The sequence below is a fragment of the Poecilia mexicana genome, unplaced genomic scaffold, assembly GCF_051168715.1.
Source record: "Poecilia mexicana isolate PSO_F unplaced genomic scaffold, ASM5116871v1 scaffold_7, whole genome shotgun sequence".
In the NCBI taxonomy this organism is placed as follows: domain Eukaryota; kingdom Metazoa; phylum Chordata; class Actinopteri; order Cyprinodontiformes; family Poeciliidae; genus Poecilia; species Poecilia mexicana.
This window is the reverse complement of record NW_028263376.1, coordinates 7,182,454-7,204,004: the sequence shown is the minus strand read 5'-3', so window position 1 is coordinate 7,204,004 and position 21,551 is coordinate 7,182,454. Positions and strand designations below refer to the sequence as shown.

Sequence of the window (21,551 nt, the reverse complement as noted above, 5' to 3'; positions counted from 1 at the left end):
CAAGGTTAGGAGATTAGCATACAACATCCGATGTGTGTTCGGAGACGTCTGAGAGGCTGCTCAGGTCTCAGCTTATGCATATATGTACATGTGTTATTAGCCGACATGTCTTACAGAAAAAAGGAAAGGTCGTGTCATCTGTAGAGTACAACGTCTCAGCTGTCAGTGTGGAGAAGTGCCACTGTTTCATGGTATGATATGTAACATAAAAATTTAAAATAAAACTGAAACAAAAACCTCAACATACATTATTTCACATTGTCAGATCTCCACAAATCAATAATTTGGTCTTTAAAGTGGAATAAACTTTTGTGGTTTTTTAAAAAATTATTTTTATAGATGTTTTTACATCAAAGAAGCTGCATTATGTAGTGAAGATTAATGTTGTAGCCATAGAGCAGCCCCTCTGTACAAAAGGCTGGTGAGATTAAACCACCATGAATCAAGTTATGTGAATGGTCTGTGTTTCATTTTTCTGCAGTTTCTGCAAAAAGAACAAAACGACTGTCAGACTGAGCTAAGTTGAGTCTCATCTTAGAGACAATTTGAATTGTTTACTTTCAGATCACTTGGGAATTGATTTTTAAATGTTTTCCAACTATAAAACCTGCCTGAGTAAGCATACAGGTAATTAAAAAACCTTCCTGGTACATCATCTACTATATCTACGTATTTTATTTATTTCAGCGCGTCGTGTTCGGCAGTGTTCCACTTAGATTTGTTGTCTGTCAAATAGAGCATTACTGCTTTGAGTGTGTGTGTGTGTGTGCGTGTGTGTGTGCGTGTATGCATGTGTATGTATTTATATGAGCCACAAAAACATGTCATTTAAGAATAAATGACTTGCATGGTGGTCCCTGCTGGCATACCTACTGCACAATGTTTCTAGTCAATGGGATTAATAAAGTATTTTGGAACTGAATTGACTAAATACCAGTTAATATTGTTTAAAGTGGCCTGCAGTTCTTGAAAAGAGAGACTTTTCAGAGGCAGAATGTGCAGCAGGAATTAGGACTTATGCTATGAATGGTGACGATGTTATAGTGAAACAATGGGGCCACACAAAGAGAAAGAATAACAGAGGATTGTAAAGAAGTCAGCCACAGATCACAGCAACATGAAGCCTAATCTGGTAATCAACACGCCAGGAAATTAGGAACGCATCTCTGTCTGGGTCACAATAAGAAAAAGCACAAACGAGCATCTGCACAAAACATCAGACCATGGCATGAGCATAACAAAGACATTTGTCAATTAAGAGAAATACCTGCACTAGGAGTGTCCCAGTCAATGTTCAAAGTAAGGATGTGAACCTAAACCCGACCACAGATCCCTGTTTTTGATCTGGGACCAACCCCAATAAGGCCTGCAGCCTCCTTGTGCACAATCCCAACCTATTTTCACACTAAAGACAAAAATATGGTTAATGCAGTCAACCCGAGCCATGCAGCTGCTGTTTCACTCAATCCTTCACACAATTTCCACAACATATAACCAACCAACCAACCAACCAGCCGCTCTGTTTAAGCTCCAAAGAATCCTGCTGCACTCTGAAGATCCTGCAGCGTTTCTAGCAGTTTCTGCTTGGCTCATTTTGGACTCGGAGATCAGAGACCCTCTCCTCTCTAGTTCTCACCATTATCATTTTACATATACACAAAGAATACAGATGACAGCTTTTACTGTAAAAATCAGGTAATCCTGTAACTTGATGCTGTAGAATAGATGGTTGTCAACCTTCCTCAGGTGGAGCGGTGGACTACCGCTTAACATAGAAGGTCAGAATAAAAGAAAGAGTTCGAACCTCAGACTTTTTCACAAAACTTTGTATGTGCACACACATTTGCTTTTTCTTCCTTATCCAGCGTCCTTTGGCATGTGCTACAGCCATCCAGGTTGGAAAACTGAACATCCAACTGCATTCCTCCACTCCGCTTGAAATCTGTCTCCACCGAGTCCTTGTCCTCTCCATCCCTCTGCTGCCACTGTTCACACTTTCATCCCTCCCTGAGGGCCATCAATAATGCAGCAAGCAACTTCTCAAACAGTGTGTACACACAGAGTACCATAACACACAAATGCAGTGTTCAAATAACACTCTGTGTGTGATTTACAGACAAACACTGTACGAGGGTCCTCCAGTGTGGGCCATTATCATGCAGGCAGGCGCATCTGCAGGCATCAATAAGTGAGGCGGGCGGAGGGGGCGAAAGGGTCTCCGGGTCAAGGCGGTGGGGTGCTTCACACATCAGCAGGACTCCTCTCTGACTGTCACAGCCTTTCACAAGCAGATCCAAAAACAAACCTTCCACCACGGCTGTCAGTCAGTCTGCTGGCAGCTGAAGAAAAGAGCAAGAGGCTTCAAAGGGACAAGTGTCTGAACAGGAGAGAGGCCAAAGAGCAACTCCAGAACATCCACATATGTAGGATAGTGTGGAAAAAGTGATCTAGGATGTGAATCTAAAGATTGGAGGGGAGGAACCTCCAGTTTGTAAAAAAGGATTGGAAAAATATTTGTCATCATAGTGATGCCCAACATGTTCAGTGTTTGTGTTGTCGGATCTCTCACCGCTGAAAAACAAATGATAAAACAGCTGGTTTATCACAAGTAGATGAGTCACATTCAATAAAAAGCATTAAATTATTCTCTAGGGTCAAGGAGCCTAGAGAAGGAGGAAAAAGGAAGAAAGCAGAGCGGCACTAACACAGTAGCAAGAAAATGACAGGTTGTCTGCAGTGATTCAAGGTTTTTATGTTTCTTTCAACACAAAATGAAAATCTGTCAACAGACTGATCAGACAGCAGCGGAGGTCATATTTAATATTTAGCATGAAAAATTTAAAAGACAGTTTTTATTAAAAAAAATCCAGGTAAGAGATACACCATTTAGCTGTCCATAAAAACAAAGAGCTGAATTTACACACAACACCTGCGTACTGTTGTAGTGAAAGCTGCGTTTGACAAAAGAGCGAAGAACTGAAATGATACTGACGGCTGGATCGGGGAGCGGTCGCATGGCTGCACGAAACTTTACCAGAAAACATGGAACGAGCATCACACACACGACACTGTGGCAAAACATATTTGCAAGTTTCAGAAAACTGGAAATGTTGCAGATCAACCACGAGGTGGTCCAAGACGTGCAGCGATTACACAGAGTCCCAGAAGATTAAAAACGGTGGTCCAATACAAAATGTTTATTTTTTTCTATGTATGGAAACTTATGGCCCACCCTGTACAATATTTTCACTGTTCATTTCGTGTCAAACATGAGCCAATCTAAGTGTTTGGACTAGGAGTAAAAATGTTAGTATTCCACTCTGAAAAGCCCCTGAGGTCTAATCCCAGATCCTTCCTACCGTGTTCCATGTTACCTTTGATGTGCATCACTAAGGTTACACCACGGTCTAATGGATCAAATCATAATCATGTCACTTACCTTAATCACGATGCCTATGTCTAAAATCTGCTTTGAGATCATTAGAAGTAAATAAAAGATTTAATTACAGCATATTTGGTAAATTTGCATGAAATCTGGGACAACACCTCTCGATGTCCAGTGAGCGCTGTCCCTCTCTAACCAGGTACAAGCTGCACTGTGTGTGCAGGATGTCCTCCTGTCTCTGCCATCTTCAAAGTGTTCAGCAGGGAGATTAAAAGGCATGTTGTAGGAAGAAGAGAAGAAAAATGAAAGAGCAGCATGCAAATTATTGAAGAAATGGGAGAGAAAAAAAGAGAGTGAAGGTCAAAGAAAATCAAAGTAATGGATGTGTAGACTTTAGGCTGAATGATGGAGGGAAGAACCAGATTCTAAGTCTGTAGTTTCAGGTTGTGACACATCAATTAGAATTTCAAATTCTGGTACATTGATGAGTCTTCGGATGAACAGATGGGACTGCTGGGGATGCTGAGAAGTATTTTTGACTTTTTTTTTAAGGCAGACTGGGACATTCCTAGCCTGGTACAAACTAATCCCTTGGATTACACTTTGCTTTGCACAAATGGCCTGGGCTCTCAGCTATCAGGAAACGATTTCTTCCTGGGGTCGTGGGCTCTGTTGACGTTTTAAATGTTACTAATCAATGGCGCTTCTCCGTGAGGTAACGCACCAGTTCAGCGCTATGAACCTTACCAGAAACTGCCTGTGCTGTAAACAGCCGTCCTTCACCTCAAAGAGAAACGCTGATAGAGGTGGCCGTTAGTGTCGATTCAATATTAGGAAGAATGACCAACACAAACTGAACGGCTTCGTTCACTTCGCTAAAACTACAGGCAGACTACAATCCTAAAACGGCGCAGAAAACTGATTGCATCGATCACAGCTCCTCCTTCTTCTGTTGGCTGATTGGCTCAGAGGAAATTCTACCAGAGAGAATCCAAGTGAAAGGGAGAAAACCCCGACTGTGCTGTTACTGAGATGTGAATCAAGTGGAATAATGGCAGAATGCAATGACCAAGCTAGTTGAGAGTCCTCTCTCTCTCTCTCTCTCTCTCTCTTCCATTACCTGGTGTCTCGCCCTCCACCTCTCGGATGGTGTGCTCTCTCCACTGCTGTGTTTGCAGTCTTCCTTTATAATGAAAACCGACTCTCAGTGAGGAGCAGGCTCCCGTTGTTCACTTCAAAGAGCCGGCTCTGAAAGCTGGAACGTTTGTGACCAACCCATCACTGGTCTGCTGAGCTTATTATACAAACTACCTCAGAGCAAAAGCTCCTTAGAACAATGTTGAAGGCCGAGGCAGAGCATGTACATATATGTGTTACTGTGATGAAGTGCTGAGTGTTGGAAAGAGCTTCATGAAGAAACAAGCGTCAAATTAGGAAGTTAATTTTAAAACATTTCTATAAAAATGGGAGGTAACAGTTTTTGGTTGTGTTATGAAGTGACACTGTGTGGCTGGAAAAAACAAAAAATCCTCCTTTAAAAAGAACTTCAAGGTTGTATTTTAAGCATTCAGAAGGTGTCAAAGTAATTAATATGTAGAAATTAGACTGAAATTTGATAAACTCCCAGTACTGAGGCGTCTCTGAAGGCCTCAGAGGCCCAGAGGTCCTGTCTGGTGTTAAAGCTGTAAGCAGCTGACTGAGAGGACGACCTGACCTTTGACCTTTCAGCAGACATATGCTTTTTCTTTGAGAGAGAAAGATCCATATGCCATATCCTTTATTTATCAGCGTTATCAGCTGGACCGACATTCTTTTAATCTTCAAATCTTGCCTTAAAATTGATGTCAGAGTTATATTCACCCATATACAATTCCCCTCATCCACGTTCTGGGGAACTGGGAGGTTTTGGGAAGGAAATCGAGGGGATTTGCAGTTAAATCTGCTTAGACTCTTCCCCTGTCTGCCGCGTCGTGTGACTGAAGGCTGTGGATGTGCCGCCTCACTGCAGCTGACAGGAGCTGCCTGCTATAAAAATCAATACAACTCCTTTCTCTCCACTTCTGCACGTCTCTGCTGCGGCTTCTCCTGCCGACACTAAATCAATGAGCGCTGAAGCTGATTAGCAGGTTCAAGCGCAGGTCATTTCACAGAGTCACAGTTTTTCTTTTTTTTCTTTTTTTTTAAACAATTATCCTAATCGTATTTACTGTAGCGACTCACTAGAGGCAGAGGAATGTTGCTGTCAAGCTTTCAATAAGCTTTCTAACTACAAATAAAAACAGAAACTGAAAGAAGAAACTCTATTTATCTGTATTTTAATGTCCCCCCCCTCCCACATTTGTAGACACATTTGTACTGTAAGAAAAAACATCTTTTAAATTGTAAAATACCAACAGTTAAAGACTGTAACATCCAAAGCATCATATGTGGGTTGGCTTGAACAGGACATGTTAGAAGAAGAAACGTTTTATGTCCTTTCACTGTGTTAAGATAAGTAACGGAAAAAGGTAACACTTTATTTGAAGGGGTGTGCATAAGACTGACATGACACTGTCATAAACATGACATAACATCTGCCATGAACATGAAGAACTCTTTATGAATATTTATGACAGTTGTCATGAAGTGTCATTCGGTAAATAATGACACTTTTAATGCAAAGTTGCTTTAAAAGTTGCATTGAAAGTCCATTAAAAATGCCAACTTTGCATTAAAAGTGTAATTATTTGCAAAGTCATGCAAATATCCTGCAGCATGGAGTTTGCATGTTTTGCCTGTGCGTGCATGGATTCCCTCCAGGGTCTCCAGCCTCCTCCCACAGTCTAAACGTGGCTGCGGTAGAATATTTGGTCTCTCAAAATTACCCTCAGGGATCAATATGTGCATCGATGAACACGCCAGGATGCGTGTTCAGACCGGTTTTGACACACTTTGGATGAAATAAGAATTGAACCTAAAGTGACTTTGGCTGTGGCTTTGGTGGGTATCGTGAACTCGAAAAAGACTAATTAGAATTTTGTGCGTTTTGGTGATGAGCTCATCTGTTTTCTCCGAGCTTTGGAAATGTTTAGGAATAATTTATAAATCCCGCAATACAGATGGAAAGAAATAAAAAAAGAAGTTCAGAACAGATTTTAAATTCAACAAAGTTCTCATACTGATTGTGCTACGTTGAATCCATCAACTTTTATGATTTCTAAATTATATTATCACTCCATGTGGCAAACAGAATCCTTTTATATTTTACAAAATGTCAGGGGAAAAAACCCTTCAGGATGTGAAAATGAAGCTCGAAGGGCTGAGATTTCCCTTCCAGTTCTTTGCTCTAACATAAACACATCACTTAACACAAGTTACAGCAATCCTACAGCGCCCCCAAGTGGTCTTCCACTACCATTTAAAATGGTAATAGCCATCTGCATGATTACCATTTGGCTGTGGGGTATGAAAGCAGGAAAACCTTCTCCTATTGTCCACAGTCCTTTTTCATTTATTTCCACAGCCTAACCCAAACAACACTACTTCTTCGGGCTCAGGGTTTGTTCCTCGGTCCTTATGCTGTATCAGACATAAGACCACATTCACATGCAATCACACAGATTCAGGAATGTTCAGATGAACTCTGCTGGGCTGTGGTTGCCACTCCTTACATCTTGCATTTACGTATACCATGTCATTTTCAGTGATATCATCTACATGTGCTTCTATAGCACATGTGTCAAACTCAAGGCCCGCGGGCAACATGTGGCCCGCCATGTCATTTTATGTGGCCCCCCAGCGTTTTATAGGTCCATGATTGACTTAAAATAGGTTTTGAGCACGAATTGACGACAAACTACATCTCCCATAATGCATTCCGATTGTTACCAGCCAACATTACGGCTTCTCGCCACTAGAGAGCAGCAGAGTCACCTTAAGCTGCTTATTGATTTTACCAGCGAATAAAACTGAGACTTCGACAAGCTAACATCAAAACGTCCAAGAAAAGAAAAATCGATTTACAAGTAAGACTGTGAATGAAGATGTGTGTGAGTTGGTGTCAGGGCGGCAGGTCGCGCTAGACTTTTTTTGTTATCCGTTATCTTGACCGACAACATAAAAAAAAAAAAAAAAAAAATTGGCCCTGTACTATTTTTATCCGTGAAATTATAATCATATTAACATCGCTATTTAGCCGCATTTTATGCGGTTTAGTGAATATTCACCGTGAATCCTGATCCCATCACAAATTAAGCAGATAAATGCATCTACATTTTTCTCCGTAGTGACAAAAAACCACTGATTGAGGCCCCAATAACTTTTAATAAATTAAATTAAGCGACTTCACTTAAATTAGCATCACTTCACCCGCTGGGGTCTGAACGCACTTCCTCCTAGTTCAAATCTGCAGAAAAATCTGCGCTAATTCATCAGTCAGTTGGATCTGTCTGATCCAAACAGATCAACTGAACTCTGAGTGTTTTACCCTGCGCGGTCCGGTGTGCGCTTTAAGGATTTTTTTTTTTTCGCTTCTCCGAAACGGACAGATGTCACGTCTGCAGCTCCTCCAGGTAACGTGAACCCAGAAGGCTCCATTTGTTAAATCCGCTGGATGAGTTACTCCCAGCGGTTTTTAATTCTTCGCAGTGGCGTAACGTAACTGCCTCCGCAGTGGTTGAGCAGCGCACTGCGCATGTTACAATCTAATTAACTTTTGCATCGTCATTTATTTCCTCAAGATAAACTGCCGGCTCCTCAGATGGATTAACACAAAGTTGCATTCTCTTTAGTTTTCTCTGGTCTGTAATGGAGACTTGAATTTAACGCGCCATTTCAAACAAAGGTTTGTAATGCGCTTCCTAACCAGAAGCTCCAAAGAGTTGTTTAACAATATGAGGGGTTCAATTTATTTTTAACATTGTATTTTCATACATTTTATGCTAGGGTTGCCCAAGTCTAGTTTTCCAGAGCTACCATCTGCAACTTCAGATGCGTTCCTTCTCTAACACACCTGGATCATTTACTCATTATAAGGCTCTACAGAACTGAGTTGCTGCTAATGAGGGAAGTCAACCTTTTGCCTGGGGTGTGTTTTAGCAGGGATGCATCTAAAAGTTGCAGTCTGAAGGACTGCACCTGGGCACTCCTGATTTGTACCGTCAATGTGGCCCTTTGAGGGTGGCCAATATGCTGAAGTGGCCCTCGGTGAAATTGAGTTTGACACCCCTGTTCTATAGTTTCTTGGTTCTGTTTTCGTTTCTCTCTTTCTGCAGGTGTAGAAGCAGACGACACACTGCAGAACCTGCTGGACACATGGTGTTGTTCTGTATCGTCTTCTTTCTCTCCTCCACTCATATCTCCATTCCCTTTTAACCTTTTTTTCTCCCATTCTTGTCTCCCTTTTCGTCCCCTTCTCCATTACATTGAACCCAAAGCAATTTCTAATGAAATTTTAGTGGAGCATTAAGTCGTAACATTCCACTCGTAAAAGTAAATCTGTTGGGTTTTACCCTGACACTCGGACAACAACAATGCGGGACAGGACATGTTAAAAACATAATAAAATAAAATCCAATGGTTGATGGTCGTACAAACACAAGTGACTATCACATTAAAGTGGCCAAAATTGTTTTTTTCATATGTATTTTATTTCCTGAAATACCAAAAGTCAAAACATTTAAATTAAAAAAAAAGGATAAGAGTCCAATATGTTCTGCAAGGAATTAGCAGGTTTTTCCTTTTTTTGTTCATGTAAGGTTTCTCTAGCTTTCTCTCACCACTGTCCACGAACATTTATGTTAAGTTAGTTGGTTTCTCAGGTCTCTCTTCAGAAAGTGTGTGTCCAATCCACCTCTTGTCTAATGACTGCTGGAGATGGGCAGCATCTCAACCTGCTGCATGGATCAGGGCTTATAGACGGTATTATATTCCTCAGGTTACTCTAAGTCTTTGTGTTGGTCTTTAGCATTTTGATTCCCACCAACTCTTTCATTCTGTATGCGACCGAGTCTCTTGAGCTGGTTTATGTGTCCATCCATCCACTTTGTTACACCCTTGTCCCTAGTGGGGTTGGGAGGGGTACTGGTGCCCATCTCCAGCGAGACATTTCAGGCGAGAGGCGGGATAAAACCTGGACAGGTCGCCAGTCGTGTGCTACATGCACACATCCATTCCTAAGGAGAATTTAGAGAAAGCAAAGAACCTAACAGTCATGTTTTTGGACTGTGGGAAGAAGCCGGAGTACCGAGAGAGAACACGGCAGAAAGATCCCGCCACCTGATGAATGCTCAAAGTTTGAGTTTGAGTAATTCTTATTTCTGCCTCAAAGGATGTGTATAGTTCATCTGAATCAGGAATGGTTTTCCATGGCATAGTGAGCAATAACACTGCACATTTTAAAGAAGGAGAGAAACTGGAATGTTGGAAAGTTTATTTGAACAGTCCAAGGTAAAACAACAGTGTTAATATGAAACACTGATCTGCGGTGTGTTAGCAGAGAACTGATGTGTCAACTAAAAAAAACAACTAACCCAGAGAGCTCAGTACTCCTTCAGGTCACCTCATTACATTGAGCTCAGGGTTTTCTACAAAAATACAAAAAGCATTAAGTAAAAACATACAGGAATGTTACTACAGAGAAAATGAAAGCTAACAGGAACAGTCAGCTTCTTCCTGTCTGTAACGCTTTTATTTCAGCTAGCGTGAACATTTGCTTCATGCTTTGCTCTTATCGGAGCTCTCCTGCTCTGCTCCCTCTCCTCCGCTCCCGAAGCGCTGGTGAAGCTCAGACGACAGCACCGAGCAGCAGGATTTCTGGGAAACAGCAGAGGAGCCGTAAAGAACAGGAACACCACGTGACCCGACTCCGCCGCCTGAGTCTCTCTGCCTACCTTGCCATCCTTGGCTCGGCTGCGGGCCCTGGACAGGAGCTCAAGAAGGGCCAGCAGCAGCCCCACGCCCAGGCCCAGTCCAAGCAGCAGGAAGAGGCCGCGCAGGTCGTAGGGCTTCAGCGCATCCGATCCGTGCGTCTCGTCAGAGCCCACGCAGCTGCTGGCCCACCACTTCTCCCGCAGGTGTATTAGCTCCCCTGACTCGCTAAGCTGGAGGATGGCGATGGTCAGGTTCTTCACCAGCGGAGAACCTAGTGGGGTAAGAAAGGAGGAATGAGGAGCTGGCGCCCGTCTCCAGAGGTCATCGCCGGGTGAGAGGTCCGGTACCGGAAGATGATAAACTGAGGATGATTACAATGTGGTGTGAAGTAGCCAATGTGACTCGCAGTGGAAAAATTGCTGCATATATAAAATGTTCTGAGGAAGCCTGTGTAATCCCTGCAGCACGGCTCCCAACTGGAACCGAAGCTTTTATGATTGTGGAGGAGATTATTTAATTAGGAATTGATTTGATTAATCTAAAAATTATAGTTTTAACGATAGATTTTTTAAATATTTATTTCTAAATGTATTTGAAGTTACTCTCATTTCATTTGAGTAAGATTATTTCACACTCAAACTTGTAACTTTTACCATAACAAGTTACTCTGTAATAGAGTTTACTTACTCACCTCAGCTAACAATAGCAGCCTGCCAGATGCATATTAATATCAATATTTATTATGGCTTCATCTGATTCGATGTGTAATGTGTCTGTGCAGATGTGCCCGATTATTAAAAAACAAGCTTTCTGTTCTTCACTCAGCAGTGTGGAGGAAGCAGCAGCGACATGTGATGCTGACAGATGCGGACGCCTCACCCCGAGGCGCAGCGATGCTGTACGACCTCATGGAGATGACCTCCTGGGCCCGGGTCAGCCTACAGTACCGAGCCACGGCCAAGTCCAGGGACACAGCTTCCCCGATGAAGGCGAAGCGCCCCTCCTGGGCCAGGCGGACCCCCTCCTGCATGGTGGACACGTAGCTCTTTTTGCGCTCCATGTGCTGGTGGATGCGGCGGTACACGGGGTTGTTGGAATTCTGTGGAAATAAAAACGAGTCATTTCATACGGTCAGCCAGTTAAAGGCGTCGGATCCGCTGGCGGACGCCGGGGGTTCTCTGTGCCTTGAAGAAGAGCATGGTGGAGCCGTTCTCCACTGTTCCGTAGTCAATCACGTCCTGGTTGGCCAGATCCTCGAAGCTGGTGATGGAGGCGTGCTTGCTCTTGTTGTGCAACACCGAGTTGAAGTTGACAAAGTAGCAGGCGAGCAGCAGCACTGCAAATATCCACCAGATGGCGCCGACAACACGTCCAGACAGAGCTTTAGGGTGAGGGCCGGCACCTGAGAAGACAAAGACAGGATCAGCTTCCGAAAGCAGGAGCGCTTAGAGTTAAAAAAAAGTTTATGTTTATCATGGGATTTGTTGCGTTTTTCTAAATCTGCTTGACATTACAGCACCACTGGCTCTAATGGCACACAGGCAGGCAGCCAGAGTTAAACTCCCCCTCAAACAAACATGAGAACCGTTGAGTTCTTGGACCATCAGAGCAGAGCAGTCTGGCAACAAACAAGTTTTTTATGAAAGATGAGAAAAAGTCACTTTTAGTTTTGTGGAGAACAGAGCAGAGGAACGAGGGACTGGGATGAGAACCACAGAGAACATGGAGGTAAAAACAGAACCTTCTGGGTTCTAAAGCTGTGCAGTAATAGTTACATTCACTGGATATGAACAAACAAAGCAAAACTTTTTTTTCCATGAGTCTCTATGTAAGATCTGATAAAAATTATGTTTTAAAACTGACTGGTGCAAATTTTCTTACATTCGTTTAATAAAACACAAACTAAATGTAGTGTTGATAATACCTGTAAGGACTCCATAGGGATGTTAAAGAGTTAGAGTTTGTTTTACTGAAAACAATCTGTCATGGTAAGATGTGAGGATCTGAAGATGTTTTTTTTTTTTTAATCAATTTTGAGAAAGATGTGATTAGAAGGACAGCCAGCAGAGGGCGTGGCTGCTCCTGCGTCTGCGTCGTTGTTACCTTGCAGAGTCAGCGCTCCTGTGATGTACCAGAAACTGTGCAGCAGAGTAAAACTGTGCTCGTCTGCTTCTGGGTCGGCCCATTCCATGGGGCTGATCCTGAGAGGGGAAACATGATGGGCGGTGCGGTCAGAGGGTCTAAACCGTTCATATTCATGAAACAACTACATTCCTGTTTTAAATCCATTAAGTTACAGGGAAATGTTTCTTCCACATTGTTGGAATTTGCAAGTGTGAGTTTATATTTTGGTTCTACCCAGATAAGCAGACGACAGTGAATAAATGAACAGACAGACAGACAGAAGGGTGGATGGATGGAGGGAGCTGAATTCAGATAGCTGAACACTCGCTGATTTGTCTTTTTTCTCATTTTATGTTTGTCTTTTGCTTAAGTCTTACATTCTGAAGTGAGATATTTTAAATAAGTCATTCCCTTGTTTATGTTGTGTACAGCCAGCACACTCAAACAGGTCGTGTGTTTTAACTGCACACCATCTCTAGACAAGAGTGTTTCCTGGGTGAACTGCATCTTGTTGGAGATACTGATGGTTTTGGTGAAGCGGGGTTAGATTTTGCTGTTTTTCTCTTCCTGAAGTCAATACTCGGCTGCTTGGTTTTGCTGATTAGTGACTTTCTACTCAAAAAGCTGCTTCACCTCTCTCCCATCTGCCATCTCTCCTTCCCCCCGATTATTCTGACCACAGCGGTGGGTGGAGGCCGGAAGTCCCAGGTCTGTCAGCTAACCTGTGTGAGCTTGGTGCTGAATGCTGAGCTGTGGTCTATAAGCAGCAGTCTGGCATAGCTCGCTGCTGCACTAGTCACTCAGAGCGGCCGAATCGCTCTGTAGGCCCAGTTCTGCTGCTGAATGTACGACTCTGCACCACTTCTTAAAACACTGCATGATGACAGGTGTAAGTGCTACCGGGTGGTGGTCATTCTGGTTGTCTGTGGATTTTAGGGAGGTTGCAGTAAAACAACGTTCAAAACACAGGAACAATGAGGTTCTGTCTCTTTTTAAGCTAAAGAGAACAAACTCTATGTCAAATGTCTCCATATGTCCTTTTACATTGATTGGTTAAGCTGACGTTAGAAGTATCAATTGGCGTTCTTTTATTTTTAGCTAGGAATGATACAAAAATTCAGTAAATTGCATCATAAGGAAACATATGGCGATATTTCACTCATGTTTCACTCCTTGTTTTGTTCAGACTGTATTTCATTGGATTCTGATGTTATTGTATAAATAACTGATGTTTATTTCTTTTAAATTTGTTTTGTAACTTTAAATAATCAATTATATAATGAATGTCTGGAACAACCGGGCAGTAGATTCCTCCCAGATGTTTCTGTGGAACATAACTCTATTTAGCCTATTCACAGATTTTTTTTTTCATGCCTGAAATATTTCACAGAAAATCCAGCTCAGGAAGTTGAAATACCAGGAAACACTGTAGGCTGGTGTTTGCAAAGTAACCAATCCAAAAGAGGCATTCACTTTCCTTGGCCCTGACTGGCTGGATCCCCAAGAGAGGAGATTAGGAAGTGTGTAGATGTTCCGTTCAGAGTTAGCACTACAAACGTTTGTATTGTGTGTGTATTAATGCTTATTAATGTATTCATTAATTCATTATGTGCTTGCTGTATTAAAATAGGGTTAAACAGTAAAACATTCCCACTTATTTGTGAAAAGTTTAGCTTCACCAGAAACATTTTTGTTCATTATAATGCAGAATATTTTTGACTGTATATAAACACTACATTTTTTGTTTCTTTGTTTTTAGCCTGTGACTTTTATCGTACAGTTAATAGGCAAGAAATGGCGATGTGAGAGAAGGGGAAGACATAATTGAGGACGACAGCCTATGCACATGCTGAGTATGCTCCACCACCCTGCACCGTGAACATTTTTGAAGCTGAAATTAGAAATGTTTTTGGAGTTGAACTCACCTGCCCACCAAGAACACACAGAGTCCCGTTAGCAGGAAAGCAACGAGAACCCCGACCCACATCTCTGTGGAGAACGGGGACAGCAGGCTGAAGGAGTGGTCCTCAGAGTCCGCGCTTTTACGCAAGATGAAGCTGAGTCCAGTTTGGATGAAGGGCGTGGTCATGTCCACGAAGCGTTCTCTGACAGCAGTGACGGTCAGCGGGGCCACGGCCAGATCAGCCTCCTGGTACGGATTACACCAACAAGGAGAGTCACAATTTCTGGACAGGGGGTGCATCATGTCAGCTGAAGCTCCCCAGGTTCTCTCGGTCCACATTTAACCATATGTTTCATATTTTAATACTAATAATAGATGATTGTAGCCTGGATCGAGATGAATTGTCTACTACGCAACTCTGCTCAATGGATTTCTCAGGTTCACAGGTTCCTTTCATCCTGACCAATCAGCAAACAGGAGTTGTAAACAATTAACGTCAATTTCCTAACTGTTTTATAATTTTAGTCTTCCTAATTTTAGTTTGCTAAACTACAATCATAGGCGCACATTGGAGGAAGTGAACATAGTCATTTTCCAAATATGAAGCAGTTAAAGTTTGACCAAGAGGAATGTTTAAAACGTTTTATTCCTGGTGAAGATATTGTAGTCGTACTCCCCCATGGGGTTGTTTCTGGGTATATTGAACTGGCGCATTACTAACATTTAAGATGTCAGCAGAGTCCCCCCCTCCAGCAATCTATTGTTTCTCAATAGCCGAGGGTCCAGACTCTCAGAACGAAATGAAGCGCAGAACATGAGGCTGATTATTACCAGGTTGGAGAAGAAACCACTAAGAGTGGCTCAGGACATGCGAGTTCAACCTGTAAGCAGTGGGTTGCTGGTTTGAACCCCCACCCATCTCAGATTATTATTTATCAATGCAAAATATGGAACCCCCCCAAATATTTTACACCCCCAAAAAACATTAGAAAAATGCTTCTGTCTTTTGAGCTGAAAAATACTGTGTGTTATGAGAACAGATTACACAACTATTTATCTCCACTGAAATTTGCTTGTCCAAGAATCATTCCAACACACTGAACACATGTTCAGTGAAGATGTGAAACCAAGTTACAATGACCAGTTGAGAAGAAGGAGGGAAAACCCTGGTTTGGACTTAGAAACCCTGCGGAGGAGGACAGGTTAAACCTGGGGGTCGTTGTCCCCATGCAGTGTTGTTTCCCATACAACACCTGCTGTGTTTTAATCTTTATCTATGTATTCATTCCTCATTGAAACCAAGACTTCCATACTTTCCCATCATTTTGACATCATGAACTTACCCCCTTGATTATTTCTCCGATCATGCCGTTCCAGTTCCCAGATGAGTCCATGGCTCCATACCTGCTGTCCTTCACCAGGTGGACGTTGTACTTGAAGCCCAGCTTCTTGGACAGCTCTGAGACCAGGTCAATGCAGTAGCCCTCCAACTGGGAGCCTCTGGTCATGGCGTAGGGGTCTTCCTGGGAAAACGGAACGAGTTGTGTGTGGTGGATCACTGTGGAAACGTAGGTCATAACACGTTGCTAAGAGAATGGAATGTGAATGGATGAAATATGGAAATCAGAACACAGAGAAATGCTTATCCCTGAATAAATGTTAGTTCCATTATAAGTACTTCATTTATGGAGCAAAAGTGTTGTGGTGTCTTTATGACCCATCATCATGTCTACTTCATTATGTCTGAGGTAGACATGCTGTGCTCAGAGGCCCATAAGAGGTGCATATGAGTCATGTATTCATGTATACCTTTATCCACATGAACATTTGAGGGATCCACTGCAAATGTTAAGGTGCCCAAACCTTAACATTTAACAAAGTAGAACTTTACAACTCACAATTACAACCTGAGGTGCTTTTCTAGTTGAGTTTTTAAAATGATTCTCAAGTCTTGAATAGAGCCTTTGTCTCTGCATAACTCAGCTACGTAATGCTAAAACAACATAGCTTATAGCAATATGTTTAACTGTACCTGGGTTAGTTTTCATCACATTAAATGTGTGGTGCTGTACAATCCTGTTAGTGAAGATGTAGTTGGATGCCCCCCAAGCTTGATGTCATGTTTATTTAACCTGATTATGGCGTTTACAAGTTCTAAAATCTGAGGTGTGAATGTTGTGCTCAGTCGCTATCAGGCTACAAACACTGCAGAAAAATGTCATGCATAACTTTGAGGTCAGGACTGATGATGAACCTCAGACTGATTCTGGAGTTTTAGGCTTAGGAGATATTCCAGATGATCATTTCCTGAATGGCAATTAGACGTTCCAAATCCCAGAGGCATTTCCTGTTTTATCGCTGGGAAAACATGTTTTTGTCCAAACTGCCACTGTAGCTGGACATTCCCATGGTGTTTATATTTGCTTATAAATGTTTGAACAGATGAATGTGGAGCCTTCAGGCATCTGGTGCAGCTCCACACATCTCTTCATATATTGGCTGATTTATTTTCATCTTGTTCCACAGAGTGTTTGAGGCATTGTCTTAAAGCACAGATGTGTCTCCAACTGAGAATTAACCTACAGGAAACTTACAATACAATGACATCATCATTGGGCTTTCCTAAATCGTTTAAAAACGTAGCAATCCCAATGAACATAAACTTTTATGTTTGAATTTTACTTTTAGAGTAAAGTCAAAATATTTACATAACATAAATTTACATAATGAACCCAAATTATTCTCGACAGAAGCAAGTCCTGACTTTAAAAGAAGCAACTTTTGTGCCTCCTCCAGGCATTCATGCTCAATGAGAGGTGGAGAGCAGGGATACCTTTATAGTGGTGATGGATAACTCCTTGGCACCTGGAATGAGAGAGACAAAAGGTAACAGGGTGAAGTTGTGATGAAGAAGCATGGTGATGCGGTTGTACATAAACATATGCAGACAATGAAAGGATTTAGAGTTGCCACTTGTTCGGCTGATGGGTAGCAGCTTCTACGGAGCTACTGGAGCAGATTGTCACTTTGAGCCGCGTCGTGTTCTCCTCAAAGCCACAGCGGTAAATTAGCCAAGTGGCCCCTGCAGGACCATGGCGGTTTTGTTGGAGGTTGTTTTGCAGTAGATTTCAGAAAGCAGCTCCATGCTGAGCGGGGGCTGAGAGGTACAATGAGGGGGTTGACCAGGCCCCCCGTGAGAGGATAAAATTGTGGACCCATCCCTCTTGGGCCCCTGTGTAATCAGAGCAGGGGATGAGGAGGGCAGGCCCCAAACCCAGCCATTTGTTTTTGTTGCTCATGACACTCCTAGTTGTTTTCATTTCGCCATAACTGACCAATGGCGATACGGCGTGTCCAGCGGGACCTAACATGAGCTGCCAGGGTCGGTCGGAGACGGGAGCGGAGGTGCCAGGGGAGCGGGCCTTTCAGAGCTGCATGCCGTAACAAAGCCGGCCTGGCTGGGTCACACAAAGCCCATGACACTCCGTCAGCCTCCTCCGGAGAGGATGGCAGGACGGAAAATCTGCCGAGATGCCTGAGTCATCCGGTCGGGTCCAGTCCGGTCCTGTCTGCCGCTGACCCCCCTGCACCTAGGGTTAATTGATTCATCGCAGCGTGGCAGCAGCCCCTCCACTGGTGAGAAATAGGACTCTGCCATGGACGCTGCCCCCTCTGTGCTTTGATGGGACTCCAGCAGTCTGGTACAGCCAGTGGGGTAAAGGCTGACATTGATTTGGGAGCGTGACCCTTCCCCGTGGGTCAGCCAGAGCAGGCTGGCATAGATTCAGGCATCAAGTGTGCAGAAACATGACTGGAGGAGGAAGTGATGTCACTGCCTCTGGGAGAAAACTACCAGGCAGCAAACACAAGCTGAAGGACAGGTGTTAAAGGAGAGTTTACTTCAAGCTTTTATTGTATTGAGTGGTAGCATTGGTACAAGTAAATAGGTTTTATATGGAAAAAAAAATGTTTAAAGGGATACATTTGACAGGAAATTAAAACTTTTTAAGGTTCTAAAATTCTGCAGTTTGCTTAGATGGCTGCAAATCAGTGGATCACATGCTTAGCTATAAAGCACTTCAATGCAGAAATATTTATTAAATTAGAAATAATTTAAAACGGAATCATATGTTGATTAAATTTGAGCCAATTAACAGACATAAAATAATTGTAGCCTATTCCAAGGACAAAATATTTGATGACTATCCCTTTAAGTTTATTTCAGTGTACATATAATAAAGCACATATTTACTGTAACCAGTAATCTTGAGCAGCACATATACAAGGGTGATTGGCAGAGCTAAGACCCTCCTCCTAGCTCTGATTGGCTGATTCTGACTGGGCGGTGTATTTTTGTTGGTGGCAGTAGGACCACAGGGAGCAGGCGGATTTTTCAAAGATGATCTGCCTCAGTGAGTTAACAAATATATTCCTATATTTAACAAATATGTAAATAAAAAAACACATTCTTCCAAATGTTATCTAGTGCAACTTTAACAGAAACTGTAAATGTGTTGTTTTTTTTTTTTATGGCTAAAACATCATTATTCATCATTCAGTGAATAAGAATTATCTCATCATTATGGGAAGAAGTGCAGTAGGGGTCCATTTTGTTTGTTTGTTACTTGAGTAAATGTAACAAATTATTCTTCCTCAGACTCCAAACAGGAGGAGTTTCTCGGAGCCTATTTTATTTCAGCTGTAAACAGAACGGTTTGGCGTTCTGCCCTGATAAACAGGCAAAGCGTTGACACCAACTAGCAACTGGGTTTTCATCCATCCACGTTCCTCACTTTTAAAAGAGCATCTTGTTCCCTAACATAGAAAACCATCCATCCCAACCACCCTAGCTGATAATAATCGACCTCCTTTTCTCCCACTTAACAGATATTTTTCCCCTCAGATCTGATGGGAGAAGTGGAGGTTTTCCTCACCCGCAGTGTGGCTCCACGCAGTCAGGGCGCTCACGCAAACCAAAGCCAAAACTGCTCTCATGTTTCCACAGAGCTGGAAAGAAAAGGATAATGACTATGGCTGGGTTTCACAATAATTAATGAAAACCACTTCGGTGGCTAAATGCCGTTGCATGGAGCTACAAAGGAGACCTCTTACCCAATTTCTGCCAGAGATGATGAAAAGTGGGGAGTTCTGTATGAGGAGAAATTCCAGGTCCTGTCCGAGGCGTGTGGGAGGAACTGGGCGCAGCAGAAAGCAGTTTGGGGGTTTATATGGTGGGTCCAAAGAGGGAGGAGATCAGACCCAGGACCGCAGGGAAGCTGAGTCTGAGAGAGATGAGGTTCTACAAGAGCGCAGGCAGACTGTTACCAGTTTGACCAGAATATTTTTGTCTTCAGACAACTAGTTCAACACCTGTTCACAGGGCTTGGCGTGTCGGTCTGTGCCTCACACATTTGGGGATTATTAGGTTTGAAATGCCAGTTACACGTGGGCTTTGGACGGTTACATAACACAGTCTGAAGTTGGCAGGGTGTGTGTGTGTGTGTGTGTGTGTGGAGGGGAGGTGTTGGGAAGTTCAGGAGCCCACAACTCCTGGAGAGAGAGTGTGTTGCAATGGGTCCTGGTGGAGCAACAAGACCTGCAGATGGAGGAAGAGACAGACTTTAAAAAAAACAACCAAACACCCCCATCCTCATCTCCAAGGCTGAACACAGAAAAGCCCCTGAACAAACATTTCAACTGAATGAAAGTCAAGAGGAGAACAGCTTGCTCTAGCTGGGCTAAATTACAATCCAACCTAAAAAGTTCAGCTTCCTTCCAGTTCTCCAACCCCAGGTCTAACAGTTTGCTGCATTATCTCCCAAAGTCCTTCTTTTTTTTTTTTTTATTTTGGAAGAGAATCTACCAAATCTGTCCTACAGCTTATGCTTACAAACTGATTTATTTGCTCAGAGCCTCTGAGAACAGGCAGTGGTTTCAGCCTGAGAGCAGAAAGTGCATTCACTCCGGGACAAAAACATTCTGTCAGGGTTGAAGTGCTAGACGGGGCCTTGAGGTTTCAGTTGAGAGGCGGAGACGTGCCAAATTGTCCAGATAAATACGGCTTTAAGAGGGGCTCGGTGGTTTTCCTGGAATCCTAATGAAGCCGTCTTTTGTGCTTGTGAGCTGGCAGGACCAGAGTCTGTGGCTCTAAAACAAGCATGTCGTGCTTCACAAAGTCCTACGGATCTGAAGAAGCCTGGCAGGGTCCGACAGCGCACTGGAGGTGGCCGTCAGCTTTTCACACCACCAACTGGACAATGGATGAAGCTCTGAGTGACAAACCAGTGTCCTGAGAAAGCAAGGAGGGGCCGAGCGGAGTCTGTCCGGATTTCAAGGCTCGGGAGAGGAGACGATTTGAAATTCTGTTCATCAGAACTCCAGCTTCAGTTCAAAGGTTTAGTCGGACCTCTTTGATAACTTATACAGCGTCCCCAGATTTATGATGATTTTTCCTCCATTGTTTTTTTTTAGCCTCCTTAGTCTTTTTTTTTTTTAACAATGCAGTATCATAATTGGACAACAGGAACATACAGTAGCTCGTAAAAAAAACCATGCCCCTTTTCCATATTGTCCCATTACAATAAATATATTTCATTGAAATTTTATGTGAAAGACCAACACAAAGTGGTATGCAATTATGGAGTAGAAAGAAAATTATACATGGTTCAAAGTATGAGTGTGGTGTGCAAAAGTAATTTCTCTTAGGGCAACCAATTGCCTTCAGAAGTTGCCTGATAACCGCTAATGACTAAATAGAGTCCACCTGTGTGTAATCTAATCTGATTACCAATCCAGCTGCTCAGATGTTGGTTAAGTGAACATCGGGGAGCAAACAGCATCATAACATCCAAGAGGCACACCAGGCAGGTCAGGGAGACGTTTAAAGCAGGATTAGGCTATACAAAGATCATCTCACATACTCTACCAACACAAGGCAACAGCTGATCAGGCAACCGGTGGTTTGTTCTGGTTCTCTGAAGTCCAAAGGGTAAAATCATGGACATTATGAAGGATTCCCAGATATGGAATACAGTTTACCAGGCATTTCATACATCCTCATCAGCTACTTGTATTGAAGTAATTTAAATCATGTAATTATTTATATCATTCATTTACATGCCATCTTTCCAAGCATTTAAATGGTCAATTGCTGAATCTTCACATTGGTGTATGTGGAAACCAGTCCTTCCCTAAAAGAAATTTCCCCCTGTTCTAAAATCAGCTCAGAGAATAAACTTTAAAATACTGTTAGTTTATAAATCACTGAATGGTTTAGCACCAAAATACATT

General features: G+C 42.7%; 1 protein-coding gene across 1 annotated transcript; it reads right to left on the bottom strand.

The window, feature by feature from the left end:
- Window positions 1-9,777: 9,777 nt before the first annotated feature.
- LOC106932768 (putative glutamate receptor) lies at window positions 9,778-19,954 on the bottom strand. The gene is made up of 10 exons (XM_015011634.2): window positions 19,374-19,954; window positions 19,196-19,268; window positions 17,095-17,126; window positions 15,605-15,784; window positions 14,284-14,507; window positions 12,338-12,435; window positions 11,419-11,636; window positions 11,114-11,333; window positions 10,255-10,505; window positions 9,778-10,177 (listed from the first exon to the last, which is right to left on the bottom strand). The coding sequence occupies exons 2-10, from the start codon at window positions 19,254-19,256 to the stop codon at window positions 10,079-10,081; spliced, it is 1,383 nt and encodes a 460-aa protein (XP_014867120.1). The 5' UTR covers window positions 19,257-19,268; window positions 19,374-19,954; the 3' UTR covers window positions 9,778-10,078.
- Window positions 19,955-21,551: the final 1,597 nt, after the last annotated feature.